The 23,638-nt window shown below is 31.9% G+C and overlaps 9 protein-coding genes and 3 non-coding genes across 12 annotated transcripts; 7 read left to right on the top strand and 5 right to left on the bottom strand.

Annotated features, from left to right (window-relative positions):
* Window positions 1-106: 106 nt before the first annotated feature.
* On the bottom strand, window positions 107-1,516 carry CUE2 (Cue2p; the record flags this gene model as incomplete). The annotated part of the gene is made up of 1 exon (XM_001644640.1): window positions 107-1,516. One exon carries the CDS (start codon window positions 1,514-1,516, stop codon window positions 107-109), a length of 1,410 nt encoding a protein of 469 aa, XP_001644690.1.
* Window positions 1,517-4,149: 2,633 nt separating this feature from the next.
* Kpol_1056trna5 lies at window positions 4,150-4,223 on the top strand. Its single transcript has one exon. It is a non-coding gene; the product is annotated as a tRNA-Val (tRNA).
* Window positions 4,224-6,551: 2,328 nt separating this feature from the next.
* On the top strand, window positions 6,552-6,625 carry Kpol_1056trna4. The gene has a single exon. It is a non-coding gene; the product is annotated as a tRNA-Val (tRNA).
* A 2,143-nt stretch (window positions 6,626-8,768) lies between these two features.
* On the top strand, window positions 8,769-8,840 carry Kpol_1056trna3. Its single transcript has one exon. It is a non-coding gene; the product is annotated as a tRNA-Gln (tRNA).
* Window positions 8,841-9,475: 635 nt separating this feature from the next.
* On the bottom strand, window positions 9,476-11,179 carry VAC8 (protein anchor VAC8; the record flags this gene model as incomplete). The annotated part of the gene is made up of 1 exon (XM_001644639.1): window positions 9,476-11,179. One exon carries the CDS (start codon window positions 11,177-11,179, stop codon window positions 9,476-9,478), a length of 1,704 nt encoding a protein of 567 aa, XP_001644689.1.
* Window positions 11,180-12,346: 1,167 nt separating this feature from the next.
* EDC3 (Edc3p) lies at window positions 12,347-14,077 on the bottom strand (the record flags this gene model as incomplete). Its single annotated transcript, XM_001644638.1, has 1 exon — window positions 12,347-14,077. The coding sequence occupies one exon, from the start codon at window positions 14,075-14,077 to the stop codon at window positions 12,347-12,349; it is 1,731 nt and encodes a 576-aa protein (XP_001644688.1).
* A 493-nt stretch (window positions 14,078-14,570) lies between these two features.
* Window positions 14,571-15,254, top strand: RHB1 (putative GTPase RHB1; the record flags this gene model as incomplete). The annotated part of the gene is made up of 1 exon (XM_001644637.1): window positions 14,571-15,254. The coding sequence occupies one exon, from the start codon at window positions 14,571-14,573 to the stop codon at window positions 15,252-15,254; it is 684 nt and encodes a 227-aa protein (XP_001644687.1).
* Window positions 15,255-15,947: 693 nt separating this feature from the next.
* NPP2 (nucleotide diphosphatase/phosphodiesterase NPP2) lies at window positions 15,948-18,455 on the top strand (the record flags this gene model as incomplete). The annotated part of the gene is made up of 1 exon (XM_001644636.1): window positions 15,948-18,455. One exon carries the CDS (start codon window positions 15,948-15,950, stop codon window positions 18,453-18,455), a length of 2,508 nt encoding a protein of 835 aa, XP_001644686.1.
* Window positions 18,456-19,070: 615 nt separating this feature from the next.
* On the bottom strand, window positions 19,071-19,952 carry EAF5 (Eaf5p; the record flags this gene model as incomplete). The annotated part of the gene is made up of 1 exon (XM_001644635.1): window positions 19,071-19,952. One exon carries the CDS (start codon window positions 19,950-19,952, stop codon window positions 19,071-19,073), a length of 882 nt encoding a protein of 293 aa, XP_001644685.1.
* Window positions 19,953-20,409: 457 nt separating this feature from the next.
* On the top strand, window positions 20,410-21,237 carry MMS21 (SUMO ligase MMS21; the record flags this gene model as incomplete). Its single annotated transcript, XM_001644634.1, has 1 exon — window positions 20,410-21,237. The coding sequence occupies one exon, from the start codon at window positions 20,410-20,412 to the stop codon at window positions 21,235-21,237; it is 828 nt and encodes a 275-aa protein (XP_001644684.1).
* Window positions 21,238-21,482: 245 nt separating this feature from the next.
* SLM5 (asparagine--tRNA ligase SLM5) lies at window positions 21,483-22,934 on the top strand (the record flags this gene model as incomplete). The annotated part of the gene is made up of 1 exon (XM_001644633.1): window positions 21,483-22,934. The coding sequence occupies one exon, from the start codon at window positions 21,483-21,485 to the stop codon at window positions 22,932-22,934; it is 1,452 nt and encodes a 483-aa protein (XP_001644683.1).
* Window positions 22,935-23,235: 301 nt separating this feature from the next.
* Window positions 23,236-23,496, bottom strand: TIM9 (protein transporter TIM9; the record flags this gene model as incomplete). Its single annotated transcript, XM_001644632.1, has 1 exon — window positions 23,236-23,496. One exon carries the CDS (start codon window positions 23,494-23,496, stop codon window positions 23,236-23,238), a length of 261 nt encoding a protein of 86 aa, XP_001644682.1.
* Between the last annotated feature and the right edge of the window lie 142 nt (window positions 23,497-23,638).

Below are 23,638 nucleotides of genomic sequence, written 5' to 3'. Positions count from 1 at the left end.
CTATTTTATATAATTTAATGTTACAATTTTAGAAACCTTTAGCTCTTAATAAATGGGACATATTGTAGTTCATTGAATAGATTTCAACCACTGAGGTTTCATAATTTTATTTTTTACCTTCAATTCTAAAATATGACGGTTCTTCCCAATATTGATAATTATTTTCATCCAAATACTTTTTAACTCTTAATTTAACTTTTGAAACACCATTGATACTGTGAATCCCTCTGCCGGTTACTACAGTTATAGGGCTTAAAAATAGTACTTTGGAGTATTTCTTGTTTGTGGCGGTTAGCTCTCTCTCTGATTCTTCCTTCTCCCACCATACTTTTAAACATGCATCTAAGGTAGATATAGCTTCATTGGGTTGGAACCCATGAAAGTCAAGCTTGCTGGTCAGAAACATATCTTTCATCATTTTTTTGGCCTCCTCGAAACTTGTTGTAGAGTTAAATCCACTATTTGTTAAGTGGGATTGTGTAGATTCTAAGATTTGTGGGCTTTCAATTTTCTTTTTTATGATCTTATTTGTAGTAGGCAATGTAAATTTTCGTTCAATTTCTAGGCCAACACCACTTATCTTTTTATATTCCTCTACTGGAACCGTTATATTTGTATAATGATTGTCTATAAGTAAGGTCACCAACAATAAGGTTCGTTCTACATTTCCATTGTAAAAACAGTACACTCTGTATAGCACCTTATTATCTATCACTTTGGATAATTCATTGCCTTTTATGATTTCTGATCGGAACACTTTGTATTGTATTTCTAAATTGGAATTCTGATCATTATCGATTGTATTTGTTTTAGATGTATTATCCTTTTCAGATGATAACACTTCATACAAATTCTGGGAATTTCTTGCTTCCTTTCCTTTAAAATGTGCGAACCCATTATTATTCTGGACAGTTCCTCTTTTTATGCAGTTGGTGCTCTTAGAGGTCATATGTATTGTTGATGATTCATTAGAATCAATTGTCCCCCTTTTCTCAGAATATTCATCAATTATATCTATAATTGAAAGTATAATATCATGATTATTCTTGTAGTAATAATGTTTAGCTTTTGAATCGGACACATCTGTGTAATCTACGATAATTTTAATATCAGAAGAACTCTCACTCCATTTATTATTGGAGTTCACAATTCCATTAGTTTGAGTCTGATTATCTCCACCACATTTTCCATTATCACATCCGACCTCATCATGTATTGATTCCCTATTTAACAAATCTAAATTTAGCAACTCTGGGATTAAATCATTACCATCAGCATTATCTTCATACATAGATGTGATTAGTGATCTTTTGATATTAGGAAACATATCATATAAATTTTCAAGATCTTTATTTTGTTTCTCAGAATCAGATTCTACATGTTCGATATTTTCCTCACTTAGTATCATCATTGATGCCAATTCTATATCGCCATTGCTTGACTCGAGTGCTTCCTTTAAACTCGGTTCATCCTTATGGGGGAATATTTCAAATAGAAGCTTCAGTCCTTCATTCATTGAGTAAAACAAAAGTTGACAACTGATCTATACCTTAAACTTTGCAATTTTCATTACCAACTCGTAAGTTAGATAATATTTAGTTAGATATTGTACCTAAATTGTGTTTCTATTTTCGAAATAGCTGCGATGAGATGTGATGAGATGAGCTTCTTGATTTAAACATTTTCGAAATTATGATAAAATACCGTACGTCATTTTTCTTAAAATTTATAAAGAGATGATCTATTTGATTGAATAATAGGTAGTTTGAACCTTGAATTAAGTTCAATTAAATTTGAACTTAAGTGAGCTTATACAAAATTCTTGAAGGAAACTTTGAATTAGTTTGAATAATTATTAGAGATCAAATAAGAAGTCAGCTGGTTATATCGAAGATAAATTGAATTGAAGAAAAATATTTTAGCATTAGATTCAAGTAAAGAAACTATAGAAGTGATTGAATATATATTATTTCAAGATTATATATCATTCTTTAGATACTATAGAATTATTTTCATTTATACGATAGGTTCATTCTCATATTTTTAAATGGATTTAAAAAGCTTGGTGGTATAGCGTTGGATGTTTAGATCAATATCAATGAAAATATAGATCAGTGCCAAATATAAATGTAAATGTGTCTCTTTCGGAGTTTTAAAGAATTGTAGGAATTATAATATTTTTTACTTAATTGAACTGCTAATTTCCTGATTCTTAATCATACTTTGTTGAAGTGAAATTATATGACTTAGATAATCAAAATGGATGGTGATTTTTATGCCAATATATGAATAAGAATTATGGCGACCAGTAGTTTCAGATAGTTGTATTTAGCAATTTTATTTCTGATATAGTGTTGAAAACCTAACTTGGTTTAATGATCATATAGTCTCATGTGGCTATATACAGAGTATAATCTGCCACATACCATATTTAGCATTCATAATTATGGTGGCTTGTCAGTTACCAATGGCCCAGATGGCATGAAAAGTTTTATTGAAATATTTAGCGTATATATAGAGGTTAAATATTCACATTTGTTTGTTATTTAAGATCTGTTATTGTCTAGGAAGGATAATGGGAAAAATTCTCACACATTAATACTAAATAACCTGAAAAAAAGCAAATACAAATGAATGCTCAAGACAAGGGGTTGGACTTGCAGTATAGAGTAGTATATGGCTGATAAAAAGGAAATGTGTTATCCAAGTAAGAAAGAATTCTTCCCACATTATATTTCATACTTTATATAACCCTAATCCTTTGGGGTATTTTTTTATCTGGATAAGCAGCCAAAACTATTAGCTGATAGGGTCTCGAAATTCCTTTATGAACTATTTGTCAACGTCATCTTTCTGTAGACAGTAACTTGTTATCGGCCTTCTGGTGTTAGTGACACTTCTCATTTCATGATATATTTATTACGAGACTAAAGCGCAATGAAGAATTTTTAGATATTAGTTTTTGGTAACAGAACAATTAGATTATGTATTTACTGGTCATATCTGTACTTATGAGATTTGGTTCTCATAACCCATTGTAATTGTAGAGAATTATGTTGTAGATTTTCTACCGAATCGTTAATAGTATTAGATTGTTTAGTTGTTTGCAAGGACATTTTTAATAAGTTGATATTGATCCGGTGTATTAAAGTATAAAATATACACATGGGAATATAATTAACATGACAAGTATCAATTAAGATCTTGTCATTTCTTATATAAAGTGTTGGAAAAGTTTTCAGCGTCAGTAATACTTTCGTGTAAAGTAACATTTCTTTATCCTATATGAATAATGTCGTAATACGTTTATATCACGTGTTACCTCATAATTCTGACACATGTAACAACATTCTTGTAGTGACACATATTTCTTCACCTTTCAAGGTTCGTATGAAGTAACCTCGAAATAGTCTCGAAATAATACTGCTGACATTGGTCATGTGACTTTTTCTTATTGTATTATTTGGCCTTTATTATTATTTAGTTGTATATTGAATTTAGTATACGTTAGAATGAAGGCTGGTAGGCGTTTATTCTATAGGATCTTAAGGGTGGAGATCTGTAGGTTAAAGTAAATATACTTGTTAATAATAATAAATTTCTATATATCTTTTATGTACAAAGTAAGATACTAAATAATATACAATAATATACAATAATGTACAATAATATACAATGATCTCTTTAAATATCAATGTTAATAGCATGTAACAACATTCTTGTAGTGACACATATTTCTTCACCTTCAAGGTTCGTATGAAGTAACCTCGAAATAGTCTCGAAATAATACATTATAAAGCCATATTATCATGTCTCACGAGTGTCTGTCCGAACCGAAAACTCTTCAAGGTATCTTGAAGTATAAAAGAAGAATATATATAGTAATATAACAAGTAACTATGTATAAAACTAAAAGAACGATCCAGTTATCTAGTAACAGAGTGACCACAATGAGCCAACGTAATCCTACAAACCAGTAAATACACAGCAGATACATTAATATTTAATATTCCGGACCAAACATGTATTATTTCGAGACTACTTCGACAAATAATAATTACAGGCCAAATAATACAAACAATACAGATCAAAATTTTCTGCAATTTCTGTTCGATTATGTGTAAAAACAAAATTCACAACAATTAATAAGGTTTCGTGGTCTAGTTGGTTATGGCATCTGCTTAACACGCAGAACGTCCCCAGTTCGATCCTGGGCGAAATCAAATTAATTTTTTTTAATATGTTGAATATTACCACCAATAACCACTAATCAATATTACTGGATTGTAGGATTGGTCTCAACTGTCATTGTCACTGGTTTACTAGATAACTGGATCATTTCTTTATTCTGATACATAGTTACTTAATATATGACGTTACATAAGGTTCTTTTATACTTCAAGATGCCTTGAAGAATTTTCACTTCGGACAGACACTCGTGAGACATGATAATATGGCTTTATAAGAAACGTCACATGACCAATGTCAGCAAATATAAAGCTTTTAAGCCTTGCTCTTATAAAATTTGTTGTCTCTTTTTAGGCCTCATTTTCTTTTGCACAGTTTACCTATATAACTGTTGAACAATAGCCAGTGTCAGTGAAATTGAGCCCATCTTCATAATTCTAACTGAATCCACTTACTTCTATAAATTACATATCTACTGTACTTGAATTTTGTTAAATATAATTGATAACTGTGGATCGATATGGACTGTTGCATTCGAGATCAAAATTTCTCAATAAATACCAAAGTAATCAAAACTAGTCCCTAATTTTTTTAAATTGACAAATTGACAAATGTGATAAAGATTCAGTGACTTCATTCATTTTGTAACAAATCAATATTTCATATATTCCGCTGTCACAGAATGTGTTATTATTTTTATACATGTATTCTCGACTTTATTACTACTGCAAGTTTAATATTCTGTCTTGAGTATTCATTTGTATTTGCTTTTTTTCAGGTTATTTAGTATTAATGTGTGAGAATTTTTCCCATTATCCTTCCTAGACAATAACAGATCTTAAATAACAAACAAATGTGAATATTTAACCTCTATATATACGCTAAATATGGTATGTGGCAGATTATACTCTGTATATAGCCACATGAGACTATATGATCATTAAACCAAGTTAAGTTCTCAACAAGTATTGATATTAACTAATTAATTGTTCTATACATAATATTTGTGTCATAGAAATTTTACTTTAAGATCAGATACTTTCAAAAGTATTTCTAAAATATCCCATCTTTCTTTATGGAATTACAAACCTATAGATATCAATTTCCTAGAATCATTCTCCTTTTAATTATCTTTAATATAAGGCATTGATGATGGGGTTTTCTGGTTGTTGCATTTTACTTGGTTCAAGAGATAAAACTTTAAGAGCTCAATTAATATTACCAAAAAGTTGTAAAAATTCAAATCGGGATACTTTCAATCCAATTTATCCTAACGGTAAACTAGTATTCTATGATTTTTGATTAATTAAGGACACCTGTAACAACAATATAGAAATAGAGCATAAATATTTAATTGAAATTAAATACCTTGGATAGAACCTGCTGAGACTGTTTATTTGTTTATATTCATATATGGTAACTAAGAATCAATGTTTCCGTAATTTTATTTTTTATTTTGAATAATATTTAGGGCCAAACTTCATCAAATGAAATAAAAGGTGTTGTTCTTTCCGGTAAATGATTGTTAAAGGTTAAGGATATAAATTTTTTGATGACACTGGATCCTTTATTTAAGGTTTCCCATTCTTGAAGCTACAAAAGAAAGAAAAAGGTAATACTGAAGTAATGATAATTATTATACTGAATTATAACTGATTTGAATATAGAAAAATAACCGCTTCAAAATTTAGATAAGCTAAGGAATTTTTTTCAGTTTAAATCTATAAAAACTTTTGATAACCCATAATAGGATAGTGTATGACAAAATGATGTGTGAGTAGCTACATATAGTCCCTGGTTGTTCATAAATGTCAGTAAATCACTGTACAGATAATTACTTTACCCCATTGAATAAAATCGTATCGTAACTTTTACTTTGTAGAAAAAGATTAAATCAATGCATTGTTTCGATATAACTTTAGAAGAATGATCGCATCTCGATGACGACCTACGATACGTGTCGCTATCGCAGACACGAGTAAAGATTAACAGTAACTACTATTCGAAACCATCGTATATATATAATTGTAGCTTGTCTACTTACCTTATATATTAGAAAAGACGATATAAAATTCCTTTGATATTAAATACATCTGCTAACTCATACTAGTCTCCACAATACAGACTAATAAAATAACCGCGACACCAACACTTATTTGAGGTACTCTTAAGATATCTCTAACTAAAGAATGCACCTGTCATTACGACCATTGTCATTACTTAGTTACCCTCCTAGACGTTCTGGAGGTCCACCAATGAAACTTTTTTATATTGTTTATAAATAGCTTTATACGAATTAAAATCATGTGCTGCTCTTTCTATAACTTAGTGTACTCAAAATCAATAGATTCAACAAATCAAGTGGTTTCGTGGTCTAGTTGGTTATGGCATCTGCTTAACACGCAGAACGTCCCCAGTTCGATCCTGGGCGAAATCATTATTTTTTTAAATATTTTTGAAACTGAAATATGAGTTCATAATATTAAATAGTATATTGTTGCTACGAACCTAAATCAGAATTAATGTTAAAGTAAATAGGTAACTTTTTCATCAGCATAAAATTTCATTAATGTCACTATCTTGTTTTATGAGTTCATTGTTTTTTAGTTATAAATTGGTATGTTATTAATATTGTAGAGAATTATGTTGTAGTTTTTCTACATTTCTTTATCCTATATGAATAATGTCGTAATACGTCTATATCACGTGTTACCTCATAATTCTGACAAATATTTAAAAATCTGTACCCTTGTCAGTCTTAGACAGAATACAAATATATATATTTTATGAAATAAACCTAATATCTGGACATGGGAATTAGGTTCATATTTATACACATAATTCTAAATAATTTATCCAGTCATCTAGATCATTAATAATCAATTTGCAGTTATAATTTTGCTAACACAGGTAATTAGTTAGTTTCCACCACTTAAAGTCCTGGTTATGGAATGTAATGTATTAGATTTGGTAAGCACTTGTATTAACCTTGGTGATAATTGATATCAATTTTAATTCGCCCCACTTCGTGATTTAGATATATATTTGGGATGATTTGAAAAAGATTTAAAGATTGATTGAGATCAAACTGTTCATAAATTATATAAGTAACTAAATATTAAAATAAAATTTCAATGAAATAAGCAATATATATATTATTATTGTGGTTATAAATAATAATTTAGTTCAACATTCTGTATTTAGAACCTCCCTCGTCTTTCCTATACAATAACAGATCTTAAATAACTTACAAATGTGAATATTTAACCTCTATTTACATGTCAAATATTTCGGCAAAACTTTTCATATCAACTGGACCATTAGTAATATGCGAGCCGCCATAATCATGAATAGTGAATATGGTATGTGGAAGCTTAAACACCACATATACCCATATTGTTGTAACCTAAAATATAGGGAATATACCTATATTTTCAAAAAATATTGTTATAACGTAATAAATAGTATTAATTGCAATAACAGTATACAATCAGATATTACTAATCCAATAGATCATTAGCATTATTATTGATATCAGGTTATAATTAGCAATTGATAAAAGACAATTGAATCTTTGGAAGTGAAGTGAAGTGCAAAGACATAATTAATATAATTGGTTAATAATACTAAGATTATGGAATTGGATCTAAACATAAGTCCATGGTATTTTTGGATATACTTAGGACAATAAATAGTATTTATCGGGTTATAAGAATAGTCTAGAATCTTATAGATGTATAATCTATCATTTAGGTCATATCATTAAAATTAGATCTAATATTATTAAGGCAATAGATATCATGTATCACATGATATGCATATTCTGGGATTCTATAGATATATTACCTATATTTTAGGTTACAACATATAGAATACTGACTGATACTGGGTTATATTATATACACAGTAGCAAATTGTTGTAACCTAAATGTATGAATTCCATATATAGGTTTACAGATTATTCATATCACGTGATAAATGACATTTGTTGCCCTAATGACATAAATGCAAATATTAACAATATGACCTAAGAGATAGATTATAGATCTGTATGGTTCTAGAACATTCTTATGAGCTGAAAGATTATATTTATAACCCTAATCATTTTAATGAACAATGATTACTAATGATATGAAGAAATAGTCTGTCAATATTATTGACAGCAATTATTATGATAGATTCCAATAGCTCGATAATGATGATCTACTTGATCATCTGAGCAATTGATGATCATGTCATAGGAAGTGGAGTGCAAAGGCATCACTATTTTTATTATAATTAATTAATAATATTAAGATTATGAGATTGGATCTAAACATATAAAAAGGCATGACATTTTGGCACATCTAGAATATTGTTTATTCCAAATATTAATATATATTTATTTAGTTACATTTATAAGACACTACGGAGAAATAAATATAAATATTATATTAAAAACATCTTGTATCAATCACCAAAATGAATCAATCAGATATTACTTTTACATCTGAACACAAATGTACTTTTCCAGAAAGATTTGAGTTTTAATATTACTGTTCAAATTAGGAATGAATTTCTCAAAACAAACACAATATATTGGTCCTATAGTGTAGTGGTCATCACTTTCGGTTTTGATCCGAACAACCCCGGTTCGAATCCGGGTAGGACCTATTATTTTTTGATAAATCAATGCAAGTGATAGCAGCATTTATGGATGATCAATATAATCTTTTTATAACTTCTAATCCTGGTATCCCATATTGTCTTTTATAACCAATACGGATAACATTAACAATACCTAGATCCCTAAGGCATTGTGTCTTATAGGTACCTATTTCTCATGAGTGATGGAGTTCTTAATCCAAGCTAACGCAAATCACAACAAGGATTTAAGCTTATTAAGTTTGTATTATAATCGACCATAGTATATAAAATTATAAATGAAATAGGTAATTAATTAAGATTTTATATCTTTATCTCTCTCTTTTTTTTAGTATTTTTTTCCTGTTTATTAGTTCAAGTATTTATACAGTTTAACAAATAGAGGGTCAATTGCGAAATTGATGTATTATAAATTAAAAGTGATCAAAACCAGATAATTATTAAAATACATGATTTTTTCCAATAAACCTTATCTTAATATAACTCCCTTTTATCATGTAGAACATTTATTTTTAAAACAACGCAATTTTATGTTGACCTCTTTTGATGCAATGAAAGACAACTTAACCAAAGGTATTATAAATAAATTCATGCGTACCTATAATTTATTAGTATTAGATTATTATTTTGAATAATCATTATTTCAATTCAAAAATTGTAGAATTTGTTGTGTAATATTGTACAAGTCCATACTAGCATCTTCAGGTTGTTCTGAATTTGCCGAATTGACTAAATCATTATCAGCATTCTTCGAATCAGCATCTGATCTTTGAATACGTTCATATGTCACATCAGCCATATATTTAACACCATCTATTATATCTTTATCATTCCTGACTAATTGAACAACTCTATCGTTATGACTTTCAAGTAATTGTAAAATAGTCCATAAAGCGATATGTTCAAAAGTAACGTAACCGCTTTGTAAAAATCTAACCAAAAATCCACGAATACCATCATTTGGTTGATCCCATGCATCCATCACTTTTGAGTAATTATTAATCCTAGAGCATAGATTTGCTAATGCAGCGGCTGCATTACCAGAAACTTCTTGATTTTTAGAGAAAGTCATTGGGATTAATGCATCAAGGATATTCAAATTTAATAATGTTATTTTTGAAACGTCGGCTAATGCCAAAATTGCAAAACATGCAGAAATTTCACATTGTACACTTATTGGTGAGTTCAAAGCCAGATCTTTACATTTTTCAACAGCACCACTTTCGAAGAATTCTTTTCTATTTTTTTCTGAGGAAGCAGCTAAATTTCTCAATGTAGATACTGCATGGCATTGAATTTCTTCCGAATCTTTATAATCTAATAGGTTAACCAGTGGTTTTAAGAAACCTGCATCTACAATCAGACCTTCGTTTAGAGGATGAATGGAAATATTCCTTATACAAGCAACACTTGCCAATACCAAAGGCATCGAGTCACTTTGAATTAGTTTGACTAAATGTGGTAAACCTCCTGCTCTAACTATTTCTAATTGATAACTGGTATCGGATGCTAAATTTCTTAAAGCTAGAGTAGCCTGACATTTAACTCTTTGGGAAGGAGAATCCATTAAGGAAACAAGTTTAGATACTAAACGGGGTTCTGTTTGAGCTAATGTTTTTCTGTTTGATTCATCGACAGCTATGTTTGATAATGCAGTAGTACAATAATATTGAACATCTGGATCAGTAGATGACAATAATGATACTAGAACAGGGACTGCGCCAGCATTTACTAATTCTTTTCTGTTTTCGCCAGAATGTGTCATATTTAATAGAGCACCTGTGGCGTTTCTCTGAACTCTAATATGCTTTGATTTTGCCAATCTTGTTAGTGGGATTAAAGCTCCTGAAGTAGCGATTTTGTGTTTATTATCATCTTGAGTAGCCAAATTTGTAATACAACCTACTGCATTACATTGAACCTCCACGTTATCTCCCATCATTTGATTAATTAATGGCTTCAATCCTCCCATTTCTACAATCAAAACTTTATTTTCATTGTTAACTGCTAAATTACCCAAAGCCGCACATGCTGCAACCTGAATTTGTGGATCTGAACTTCTTAATAATATTAGAATTGGATCTAATACTTCACGACCAACAGGACGTACATATTTTTCAGTAATCTCAGCGAATGCCAAAGCTGCACTTTTTTGTAGATTTAAATTATCTGAATAAACTAGAGTGGTCAAAGCTTTTAAAGGACCTCCAGAATAAAAATCATAACGATCTTTATCTTCCAAAAATCCTAATAAAGCTGTCACAGCTTCACGCTCATTATCAGCGATTGGTAATACATTGGTTTCTTCCGAAGTAGACTCTCTCAAACAACTGCAACAACCACCCATTGCAATTTTCTAAATATATATATATATATAAATGTAGTTTCCTCCTTCCTTTCTTTATTTATACTTTTTTTATCTTTATCCCACTAAAATACTTGATTTTCGTCAGAATTTGTCGAATATTACGATTGCTATTTGTCTTATTCTGCGTATGTAGAAATTCCGCCCAAAACTAGTTCAAGGAACTGAAGAAGATAAATCTAATGATAAATTGCCAAACCAAATCAACCAGTAATACTGAATTCTCGAGTATTTTGCAAAGATTATATTTATATTTTTTAATTTTATCTTCCTTTTCTTAACCAAAAAAAAAAAAAAAAAAAAAAAAATTTTAAAGTAATCAAATTGCAATACCTCTTTTTATCCTGCTAATAACTCTACCAATGCACACTTTACCAATTCTAAAATCAATAAATCAAGTACAGATAGAAGCAAAATAATTTTTTTTTAAATGTAGTACGTTTAGAACAAACGATAACACAAAATTTATATTATATTCCAGTCCCGCAATAAAGAATAAACCTAACTATTTCTATCTTGAAGCCACACCTAAAGTCACAACCAAAATAATTATCTCCCAATATATTAAACTAGTATTGTAGGTATTATAGGATAGACAAATATTCAATCTAGTATCGTATATGCTATTATTAGTCTCCAAAAAAAAATAATATTAAATATCCAAACCAAAAACAACAAAAATTCCAAAAAATATTCCAGACAACCTCAGAATCTTAGGAAAGAACAAAATATAATACGAGTTATAGTATATTAGAACTATAATAACTATTTCAACCTCCTATTTCAACCTATATTTACCTTGTTAATTTACAATTATCGTTCTCTATTTTTTTTTATAACTCCTTACCTTAAATAATAATTTTTTATATTAATTTCTTCCTTTCTTATATAAAATATCCAAATTTCCCCTTTAGCAACGACGAGTTGATAGCGCCACCAACGTTAGCAGTATTAGTAACACATCGAATTAAAACAATGGCAAACGACGAACGACGAACGACAGAGAGTTTTTAAGGATGAAATGGTTTATACAACTGTTGGATTAGGACTATGTAGGCTATATATCATATTAAATTATACTATACCAAGATATATGCGACAATACCGCATAGCGGAGAGGATGGGGGAGAAGGATGGGTTTTAGTTTCTTCAGATTTGAAGAGATAATGACCCATCGGTAACGAATAAATCGCAATTTTGGAACTTTCTTAACGAATTTCTTTGTTTGTAAACACCTTGAGGAGTAGCTGTGTCTACGACTACAATGTCTTGTAAATGTGGCATGGATGCTTTGATCGTATGTAAACATTGCAATGGCCATCCTGTAGATAATATACCAGTTGAGTTGATCGATATTTCGCTTGATAATCCAGATCCGCTATCGTAGCCACTTGGAAGATCTAGTGACCATATTTGTTTGCGTGAGTTTTGGTTGGAGTTTGCCCATGTTATCAGATCTATGGTTCTCTTCTTAATCGACTCACCTTCATTCTTTATGTTGTAGTATGATTCACTATCGAAAATTTCACGTAATGTACAATCAAACCCTTGGATACCATCAATGATTATCTCTACAGGACTATTCAGCTTTGAGATGGCATTCTCTAGTGCCGCCACGCTTGTGACTAATTTACCTCCACATTTCTTATAAATGTCCAATTGTTCAGCGACTTGTTTATCTAATATTTCTTCTTGTAGACCTGTGAATACCGTAATCACCCTAATGGCATTGGTTTGACACAAATGTCTACCTAACGCTATAGCTCTTGGCCCAGTTCTACTAGTATCACTAGTCATAATTACTACTAATGGCTCAGCATTAGAGTTTTGAGAATGTAAACGTACACGGCCACCTAGTTTTTGTCTTATGAAAAAAGATGCACTCAATGCATAGTTTTCCAATACAATTTGTGAGGAAATACCAAAAAAATCGGTAGCGGTTCTTTCAATCTCTAATAGTTGTATAGGCGTTGCCATAGGGACAGATAGATTTATGTTCTTTGCCTTTAAAACTTGTGATTTAGAGACGTCGGAAGGGCTTATAGACTTTTGTACACCTTTTGAAGTTTGATTGATGAGCATCTGGCCCAACTTTGTTAATATCTCTTCTTGGCCATTGTCGGAAGTGCTTGATTCATTGTCACTGGTTTTATTTGAAGAAGCAGACGCAGTATGCAATAAATGTGTGATATTAATTGATTTTGTGATGGGGAAAAAATCTGGGTTATCAACGTCATCTACCTCATAATCGTCGTCGTCGTCATCCTCTTCTGCTTCCTCTTCATCGTCGCCTTCAACGTTGCGCTCCCCACCACTGTTACTTCTTGCTGTATTAATATTCACGTCATCCAATTCGTTCCATGCATCGTTCTTGGCATTAGGAATAACCAATTCCTTGATATCAAACTTAGCCTCGCCATCATCGTTGATACGTTGCTTCTTATTGTGAGACACCAATCTAGATTCCGGAGAAATCTCATCGTTCTGTTTCAATTGAGCAAAAACATCTTTCTTGTTGAACATACGCAAACTTCCTTCGAAATCAAAATCATCCTGGGCTTTGATCCTAGCAACATCGTCATCTTCCCAATCGATTTTACCACCACCACCACCTTGCTGCTGTCTAGACTGAGGTCTACTACCATTCTTCTTACCACCACCATTAGACATTGACGAGTTCCCACCGGAGGCAGCTACAAACAAAACCTTCAAATCCTTCAACCTAGAAGCACGCACCTTGAAAGCCTGAGAGGTACCACCATCACCAAACTTCACATCACTCAAAGTAAGACCTTTAGAAGTAGCCTTGACTATCTTACCTTGAATCAATTTCCCATCTTTAAGTTCTACCTGAACTCCATAACCAAAAAATTGAGACATCAATCCAGAACCAATTTCTTCAAAGGAGCCAATAAAATTAAAATAAAACACCTAGTTATTCAAAACAAAAACAAAACAAGGAAACAACAATTCAACAGTACCTTGTCAACTCTTTGATCCTTTGCTTACCCATCTTTATAACCTCTTCTTTGCTATAAAACTTAACTAATTGTTGTTTTAAAACCAAAAAACCTTTGTCAATTTCGTTAAAATTTCATATTTCGATATCTAACCATCAAACAAACATCGACAAATTTTGCAAGGTTTTGGAATTCTAATATAAAGAGACAAGACAGGTCATTGATGGAAGAATCTTGATTTAATAGGTTGATGGAAGGATAAGAGGGCTATTGGTATCGTTGGGGGGATATTGTAGTTGATTTTGTATATTCCTGTTGTTAAATTTTTGTTTGGTTTTTGTTTTAAATTGGTTGAGAGAGAAAGAGAAAGAGTGAAAGAGAACGAAAGAGAACGAAAGAGAGGTTAGATCAGGATGGATCCTCAGACTTTGATGGCTAGTAGTGGTACTCATACTACCCCTTTGAATAATCTTAAGTTGTTGCAGTTCAAGATATGTATATTTGGTGGTAAAGCAGTTGGGAAGACTTCATTTAGTGTTCAATATGTTGAGTCACATTTTGTTGAGTCTCACTATCCGACTAATGTTCAGAATGAGTTTACCAAGTTAATAAGGTACAAGAATAATGAGTATACTTTGGAGATAGTTGATACTGCTGGGCAAGATGAGTCGTCTATGGTTAATATGCGGTCCTTGATGGGTTGCAAAGGTATAATTTTGTGTTACAGTGTTGTGAGCAGGCCCTCGTTTGAGTTGGTAAGGTTGATTTGGGAGAAGATAGTGGATCAAGTTGGAAATGACGATATCCCAGTTGTAATAGTGGCTAATAAGATTGATCTTAGAGATAAGACCAATACAAAGTATAGGCCGGACCAGATAGTCACAAGAGTGGAAGGTGAACAATTGGCAGAAGAGTTATCGGGAACAATCAAAACCAATAGCAATGGCAATGGCAATAAGATTAAGTTTGGCTTCATAGAGACTAGTGCGAAATTAAATATCAATATCGAGGAAGCCATCATGTTGTCGTTGAAAAAAATGGAACAGAAAGCTACCAATTCCTTTGATGGGGATGATAGCAAATGTGTTTTAATGTAACATTATTATTTTCTCAAATAACCAAGTTTAGATTCCAATTCAGATTCAAACTCAAATTCATCATATTGCCATGTCATCAAGAAACAAATTCAAGCACAGACGCACAGACGTACAGACGCACAGTCACAGTCACAGTCACAGACACTCAAATATATATCTATATAAATAGTGTATCAATCTTTTAAATATAATATTATTCAGCATTCTCACCAAACAAAGTTTCAAAAGTCTATAAAACATCTGTCACCGACAGACATTGTCATTTCTCCCAGTCCCAGTCCCTGCTCTTCCTTCGACTACATACGCAAATAACAACACTGCAATATATACATCTAACCAGAACACAATGCCCTCAAACCAACTCTCTGACCTCCTGATCAAGATATAATTGCTGTCACCTCATCCAGAACACACCAAACTGCCAGATCTCTCTTGTCATCTCCAGGGTTCAAACTGATTGAAATATCGAAATCTCCCGGTTACCATTTATAAAAGGACAGCTCAAAGAAGTTTTGAACAAGAAGTTTTGAACTTGATGGGGTTCAAAATAGAGATGAAATAGACAGGTTAGGACTTATTGTGTTGGTCTTTTAAAGGTGTTGGCTTGTAGATTTGTGTTTACTGAGTTATTCGAGTGTGAATTTTGGTTTTTTAGGTTTTATTGGTTTTAGTTTTGTGGGAACAACAAGGATAATGACTACTGATGTCGATTCTTTTGAAATTGAAGGAGATGATCATAACGATGAACATATTTTGAGTAATGAGGATTTAGAGTTTACAGATTACTCTGGTGGTGGTAGTGGTGGTCAATGGTGGCGTAATGTAAAATATTGGTTCTATAGGAATCGACTTTATTGGCAAAATGGTGGTGGGCTAAATGATAGAATTAACGAATCTAGTGGTAGAGGTATACCTTTGTATGATTTAGATGGGAATGGTGATAGGTTAAATGATGATTCAAATGAATTTATAACTCCTCAGAAGAAATATTTCGGCCGCCACAATTGGATAGTGAGAAAGGGTCCTGTTATAAAATTATTATTGGCAATCTTCATATTGGTCATGCCAGCTACACTATTATTAAGAGATACTTTTAAAACAGATTATAGCCATCGTTCTTTTACAAATGGTAATTCAAATTCTTTAGTCGATATTATGAAAGTTCATGAATTCGATCCATATATGAAATATAATAATGGTACTAATGATTTTTATCCTATGACTATCGTTATATCTTTAGATGGTTTCCATCCTTCACTAGTGTCAGAAAGATACACTCCTTTTCTACATCAACTATTTACGTTGGAATTAGATGGTTATAATATCACATCTACTCCTTACATGATACCTAGTTTCCCTACTCAAACATTCCCTAATCATTGGACTTTAGTAACAGGTGAATACCCAATAGAACATGGTATCGTTTCAAACTTATTTTGGGATAGTAAACTAGATTTAGAGTTTAGTCCAAGTATTATGGATCCGTTGATATGGGTTAATGCAAGTGAACCAATTTGGCAAACTGTCCAATCTGCTTTCGCCAAGAAAAGTTCCCATTCGGATTTCCCATTTAAAGTCGCAACTCATATGTGGCCTGGTAGTTTTGTTAATTATACTAAATTGGATTATGTGCCAAAGGAAAGAATGCCATATTATGCCGATGAATTCAATCCATCAGAGCCATTGGATAAAAAATTATCTAAAATTATGGAATATATCGATATAGATTCGATCCATGATAGACCACAGATGATTTTGAACTATATCCCTAACATCGATGCCTTTGGTCATGCCCATGGGTATCCAATGTCAACAAGAGATGGTGTAGATGAAGAAGATACAAAAGTTGGTAAAAAATTTGCAGCCATGTTAACCGAAGTCGATACGTATATACAAAATCTATTTGAAAGAATTGAAGAAAGAAATATGGAAAGTTTTACAAATATCGTTATCTTAAGTGACCATGGTATGAGTGATATTAAAATTCCTGAAAATGCAATCGTTTGGGAAAACTTGTTAGATTCTAAAACACGTAAGTCTCATGTTTCACACGTGTATTTCGAAGGTCCAATGTTGGCATTATATATGAATAAAGTCGAAGACACGAATAAAGTGTATCAGGAATTGAAGGCAAATTTGAACGAACATCTTCTATCTCCATATTTCAAAATATATTTGAATGGTCAATTCCCAGAAGGCTTAGATTTCAATGGCGGTACTAACGATGCAATGGGTAAGAGAAGAGTTGCACCAATTTGGATTGTTCCAGAGCCAGGGTTTGCAATTATGAGCAAATCAAGCCTGAAAGGAAAGGAGACTATCATTGGTTCTCATGGGTATGACAAGAATAGTATCGATATGAGAGCTTTATTCATAGGTGTTGGTCCATACTTTAACCACGGTTATGTGGAATCATTTGAAAATATCGAAATTTATAAACTTTTATGTGATATTTGCGGTGTCTCACCAAAGGATAGACATGTCCATGAAAGACAGAAGAAGGTTACTGATGATAAATCTAAATCTAAGGATGTATATGACATCGGTGCTGATATATTTGCATTAGAGGATGATATCGAACTGCTAGTTGAGGATGATTTTGATTATTTATCAGAGAGGTTTGGTCCATGGAGTTCATATAACTATATTTGGGGTGGATTTGATGCTTGGAAAGACCCAGCTGAATATGATGAAGTAAATTCTGAAGGCGAAGGATCTCAAGAATATGACGAACAAAATGAAGGGCAAAATGAGAACCAGAATGAGAACCAAAACGAGGATCAAAACGAGAATCAAAACGAGAATCAAAACGAGAATCAAAATGAGAATCAAAATGAAGGTCAAGAAGAAGGTCAAGAAGAAGGTCAAAATAATGAACAAAACAACGAGCAAAACAACAACGAGAAAAGTATTGCAAATGAATCCAGTGCATTGTCTATCACCACTCCCTTCTCTTCTATTGTACCAACTACTCTGACGACAGAGATTATGACATCTCATTCCACATATAGTTCTGCAGTAAGCTCAGCTCTGCCAAAAACTGATACAAGTGAGACATCGAATTCATCAAATGGTGGTGGTTTCTTTGGTTGGTTAGACGACATTTTAGGTGACGCTATGAACTGGTATGATGATACAAAAGAAATAATAGACGATGTAGTAGAAGATATAGAAGACCTAGTGAGTCCGTCTGCAAAATAAGAGCTTAATTGATTTCCTTCATTTAATCTAAATGCCGAAGATATATCTTACTAAGAAGGAAAAGGTCTTTTCACGATAACATTCAGTATAATATAAAGTATTATCATCAGCGTATAATGGCGATCGTTGATTACTGTTTCATTGTGAGAGCAAATATGATATATTTGTTTTAAACGATCGAGAAACATTATCTTTTGATAGTTTGTATTAGTAATATATGAAACCACAACATATTTTGTTTGTAAAATTTATAGAGTTAAATAAAACTGGTTTTGAATTTTAATTATTCATTATTTTTGACAAGCCAAGTTTCAATTCATCATCATTAAGAATGTTGCTAATGTCCATATTGCAATTGAAATATAAAAATTGCATAGAAAAATCGTTACCTTAAGTTTCGTCCAAAAATGCTCTTGTATTACAACATGCTAAATAATTACAAATATATATAGATATAGTTATGCATATACTTCTTGTAGAGTAATGTCAGTGAGTTCACAAATATTCTTTTCCATTTCTTTTAAAGCTTGATTTCTAAATGTCTTAAAACAATGTTACAAGTGGGAGTACCATTTCCCACCCACTAGAATGAATACCCAGATAAAACCATATAAACTATTCTAATGCCCTTCTCATGAATTGAACTGTCTCGTCAAGATCTATTTGAACTTGCTTTGCTAATTTCCAATTCTCACTCCCTACAGGGAATCTCATTAAACTATCACATATACTTCTTTGCAAGATCAATTGCAAGTCATGTACACTGCTTGGAGTTTCGTTTTTAATCCTATCCAATTGGATATCTTCATAGACTATACCTGAACTAATGTCATTTTCATCTATTTTATCCAGTCTATCATATAATTCATCGAATAGCTTGTTTTTACCCTGTAATTTATTTAGAACAGTATCACGATAAAGTTGTAATAGCTTCTCTCTTTTTGGATCTACCACTACAATATTTTTATTCTTTTTACCTGTAGTAGCTGTAGGTGACAATGAGGCTGCTGGTGTAGCAGTAGAAGTACTAGCAGAGCTCGATTCCGCAATAGATGGCGAAGCTTTTGCAGCCTGAGTTTTCCCACCACTAATAAGCTCATCTTCCAACGATTTGATCTGATTAATTTGATTAGTCTTAAACATCGTATATCTCCTCAACAGCTCTTCTCGCAGCTTGTTCAACTCCAGCTTATGGAAATTTATCTGACCATCAACCAAAATAGTTCTATTCTTGGGGAAAAGTGCTCGTATTATTTGTAATATATCACTAATATCCAGCTTAGCTTCACTACTACCAACCATCTGATTAATCAAAATATTATTTTGAACTTCATTAGCAAGTTTCACTAAGGAAACCTTATAAACAGCTCCACTGCTAAAACCAGAAACAGAAGAAGCATACTCAGTACTATTAACATCACTCAATTTCCGACCATTGCTTATTAAAAGACTATAAACAACCTGTAAAACAATTAATTCTCGTAACTCAGGTCCCATTATTATTATTATTATTATTATTATTATTATTATTATTATTATTGCTATTATTATTATTATTATGAAAATTATCAGCTATTTCCAAATCAACCAAAAGTTAATATAAACAAGAACCAAAAAAAACCAAATCTATGTAATCCTTATCTTCAATAGCAGTTTCCAGAGTCTAACCCCCCATCAAAGAAACCTAATACCCATCAACTAAGTCGTTAATAACCCTTGATCTGATTAAACTTTAGTATTATATTGTTGGTTCATTCCATCTTATTCAACTTTATTTACTTTTTTTTTTCAATGCCTTCATATACTGCTGGAAAATAATTCAAGATATAAAAAGAAGATGAGATGAGATGAGATGAGATTGATCCAAGATGAATAACAACGATAAAGCTCAATACAAGAACATTGATTTGGGATATATTTGTTACGGTAGTTTATATTTAGGTTTTGGGTAGAGATGAGCATCAAGTTGCCTGATTCGGTTCCGTTGCATAGGGGATTAATTAGAGAGTTTCATGACATAAGGGTTTCTGATGTTTCTTCATCTTTTGTTTCATGCCAGAAGGAGATCTATGATACTTTAATGTTCTTTCTAGAGTCCGGGATAGATTATGAAGATTTATGTCCCTTGGTCAAGTCTAATTGTGACACCTATATACAGTTACTGGAACAAGAAGAGGAATCGCAAGGGTTTCAAACGAAATTTAAAACGATTAAAGAAAACTATAAGGAGATGACTGAAAGTTGTGAGGTGTTTGATTTAGATACGATGGATAGATATGCTGAAAGGGATATTACAGCGCCCCAGCTTTCAAAATTATTGAAAGAAGCTAATGACGGCTATATACCAAAGATTAAGATATCTATTACGATGGTTGATAGGATATTAAGAGCATTCCCATATATCTGGAAAGATCCCAAGTGTATTCTCCCAGACTCTTTACTTGGAGATGGGTTCAATAATGATGCGAATGAAGATGAAATCGAGATGGCTGGTGGGTCTATAGAGTTGACATGTCCAATTACTACTTTGATCTATGAAGAACCAATGATATCAAAAAAATGTCAACATACTTTTGACAAAAGTGGATTAACTGAGTACTTGAAGAATTCAGACACTAATCGTTATATGGAGAAAGATTGTGCTAAAGATGGTTGCTCCAAGAAAATTTCAATGGATGATTTCTCTCCAGATACAATAATGTCATTGAGATGTAAAATTTATCAGATAAAGAGAAATGAAAATAACAATAACATGAAACTAGAGGCGCTGGATGTACTCTGAATTAGATTTTGATACCATTCACCCAAAGCGATTATCACAAGCCATTGCTTTAAACTCTTATGATTTATAACAATTTATACATCAGCTTATATAATGAACAATGATTAATTAATTAAATTGAAAAATAATTTAAGTTGTAGTAATTTATCATCAGAATGACTTGAGATAAGAGAGGAACTTGAGCTGGAAGGAAGTGGGATCCCAAACTGAAGTGACTCTAATTGGATCATAGAATACTTTTAACCATGTTTGGCCGTTTGCTTTGTAGGAGGTATCACGTTAATTCTCTAAAATCTCTCTATGGTCAAGTTGATTCGTTACCTAGCAAAGTATCAAATATCAATGGTTGGATTAAATCGGTGAGACTATTGAAAAAAGTTGCATTCATTGATATACAAGATGGTACTATATTGAAAGAATTAAAAATAGTCGTTCCATTCGATTCTCAAAGTAATTTATCCTCTGAAGTTGCTACATTTTTGAAGAGTTTAAGAACTGGCCAAAGTATTGCAATAAAAGATGCCAAGTTAGTGGAAACTGAAGGTAGAGAACAACGGTTTGAATTGAACATTACTGATCCAATAGACAATATTTCAATAATTGGTAATGTCTCCGAATCATATCCATTGCAGAAGAAGTATCATTCATTGCCTTATCTCAGGACATTGCCAACATTAAAGCATAGAACATCATATTTGGGTTCGTTGCTGAGGTTTAGATCTGAATTAGAATATAATATGGCCACTTTCTTCAAACTGAATCAATTTACAAAGGCATCACCACCAATTTTAACCGGAAGTGATTGTGAAGGTGCTGGTGAATTATTTAGGGTCGAAGCAAATGGTTATGTTGAAAAGAAGCAACATTATTTTGGGAAACCAACTTATCTAACAGTATCTTTGCAATTACAACTAGAAATATTAGCAATGGCATTTTCGAGAGCTTGGTCTCTTTCTCCATGTTTTAGAGCTGAAGAAAGTGACACTAACCGTCATTTGAGTGAATTTTGGATGATGGAGGCAGAATGGTGTTTTACAAAAGATACAAAAGAGTTGACCACTTTTGTAAAAGATATGATTCAATATATTACTCGTGAATCATATAAAAACTTTGATGATTTCATTCCTAAGAATATACCTGAAAACTGTCTACCAAGAAATGAGCTATTAGAAAGGTGGGAAACATTATTAAGAGATGAATCATGGAATACTATCACATACACAGAGGCAATTGAAATCCTGCAAAAGAGGGATAAAGAGGTACCTTTCCCAAATTACAGACCTATTTGGGGGGAAGCTTTACAATCTGAGCATGAGAGATGGCTATCAGAATCGTATTTTAAAGGTCCTACGTTTGTAACTGACTATCCTCGTGATTGCAAAGCATTCTATATGAAATTGAATCCTGATGGACAGACAGTTGCATGTTTTGATTTATTAGTTCCTGGGATTGGTGAGATTGTTGGTGGCAGTATAAGAGAGGATAATTTCGAACTATTATCCAAGGAGGTGTCTCGACGTCAAATGAATAAAAATGGCGAATTGGACTGGTACCTATCATTAAGAAAAGAAGGAAGTGTCCCACATGGTGGATTTGGATTGGGTTTAGAAAGATTTGTATCCTATCTATACGGTAACCATAATATTAGAGATGCGATCCCATTTTATAGAGCCGCATCTGGTAATATTGACCTATAAGTAGTGAAATATCTCCCACATCTGGTTTGTATATAATATATATAAAATAAGATCCTGTAAATAAGGAAAAGAAACACTAATATATAATAATGGATATGATTTCATTGTTGTCATTAAATATTCCAATTATTTAAATATATGTACATGAGAAATAACTTCGAACAAATCTAATACAGGTAGATATAATAGCTGCCATAAAAAATTGTCATATAAGCATATGTTTTCTATTTTTTCCACTATTACAATTACTATAACTAATAATAACAATACGTTTTACACAATAAATCTTGTGAAAACAATTCTAACGTAAACCTTGGCTCATAGCAGCATTTTGTTCTTGGAATCGTTGACCAACACGTTCACTATGCTTTAAAAATTTTTCTGAACATCTCATAATACAAGTTTGTTCCTTGTTGGTCAACTTAGAAGAAGTGAAATCGTTAACACAATCGTTAAAACATCTTTCAACCAAATTGGAATACAAACGCATGAAATCTTTCATCTGTTTTTGTTCAACCAATTTTTGAAATTCTTGTTGTTCTCTAGTGTTCAAAGCTTCCATTTTGTCTCTTTTAAATCGATTATTCTTCTATTAACAAAGGTACCTGCCGTATAATTCCTTGGATTATATTCAAAACTAATCTCTAATGACCCAAATATAGCTAATCCCTTTAAATAAGTTAAACCTTTTATGCTGTTCGAAG

This window comes from Vanderwaltozyma polyspora, genomic scaffold (genome assembly GCF_000150035.1).
Source record: "Vanderwaltozyma polyspora DSM 70294 KpolScaffold1056 genomic scaffold, whole genome shotgun sequence".
Classification (NCBI taxonomy): Eukaryota; Fungi; Ascomycota; class Saccharomycetes; order Saccharomycetales; family Saccharomycetaceae; genus Vanderwaltozyma; species Vanderwaltozyma polyspora.
Note: the sequence above shows the minus strand (reverse complement) of the source record. Positions and strands in the feature narration are given on the sequence as shown.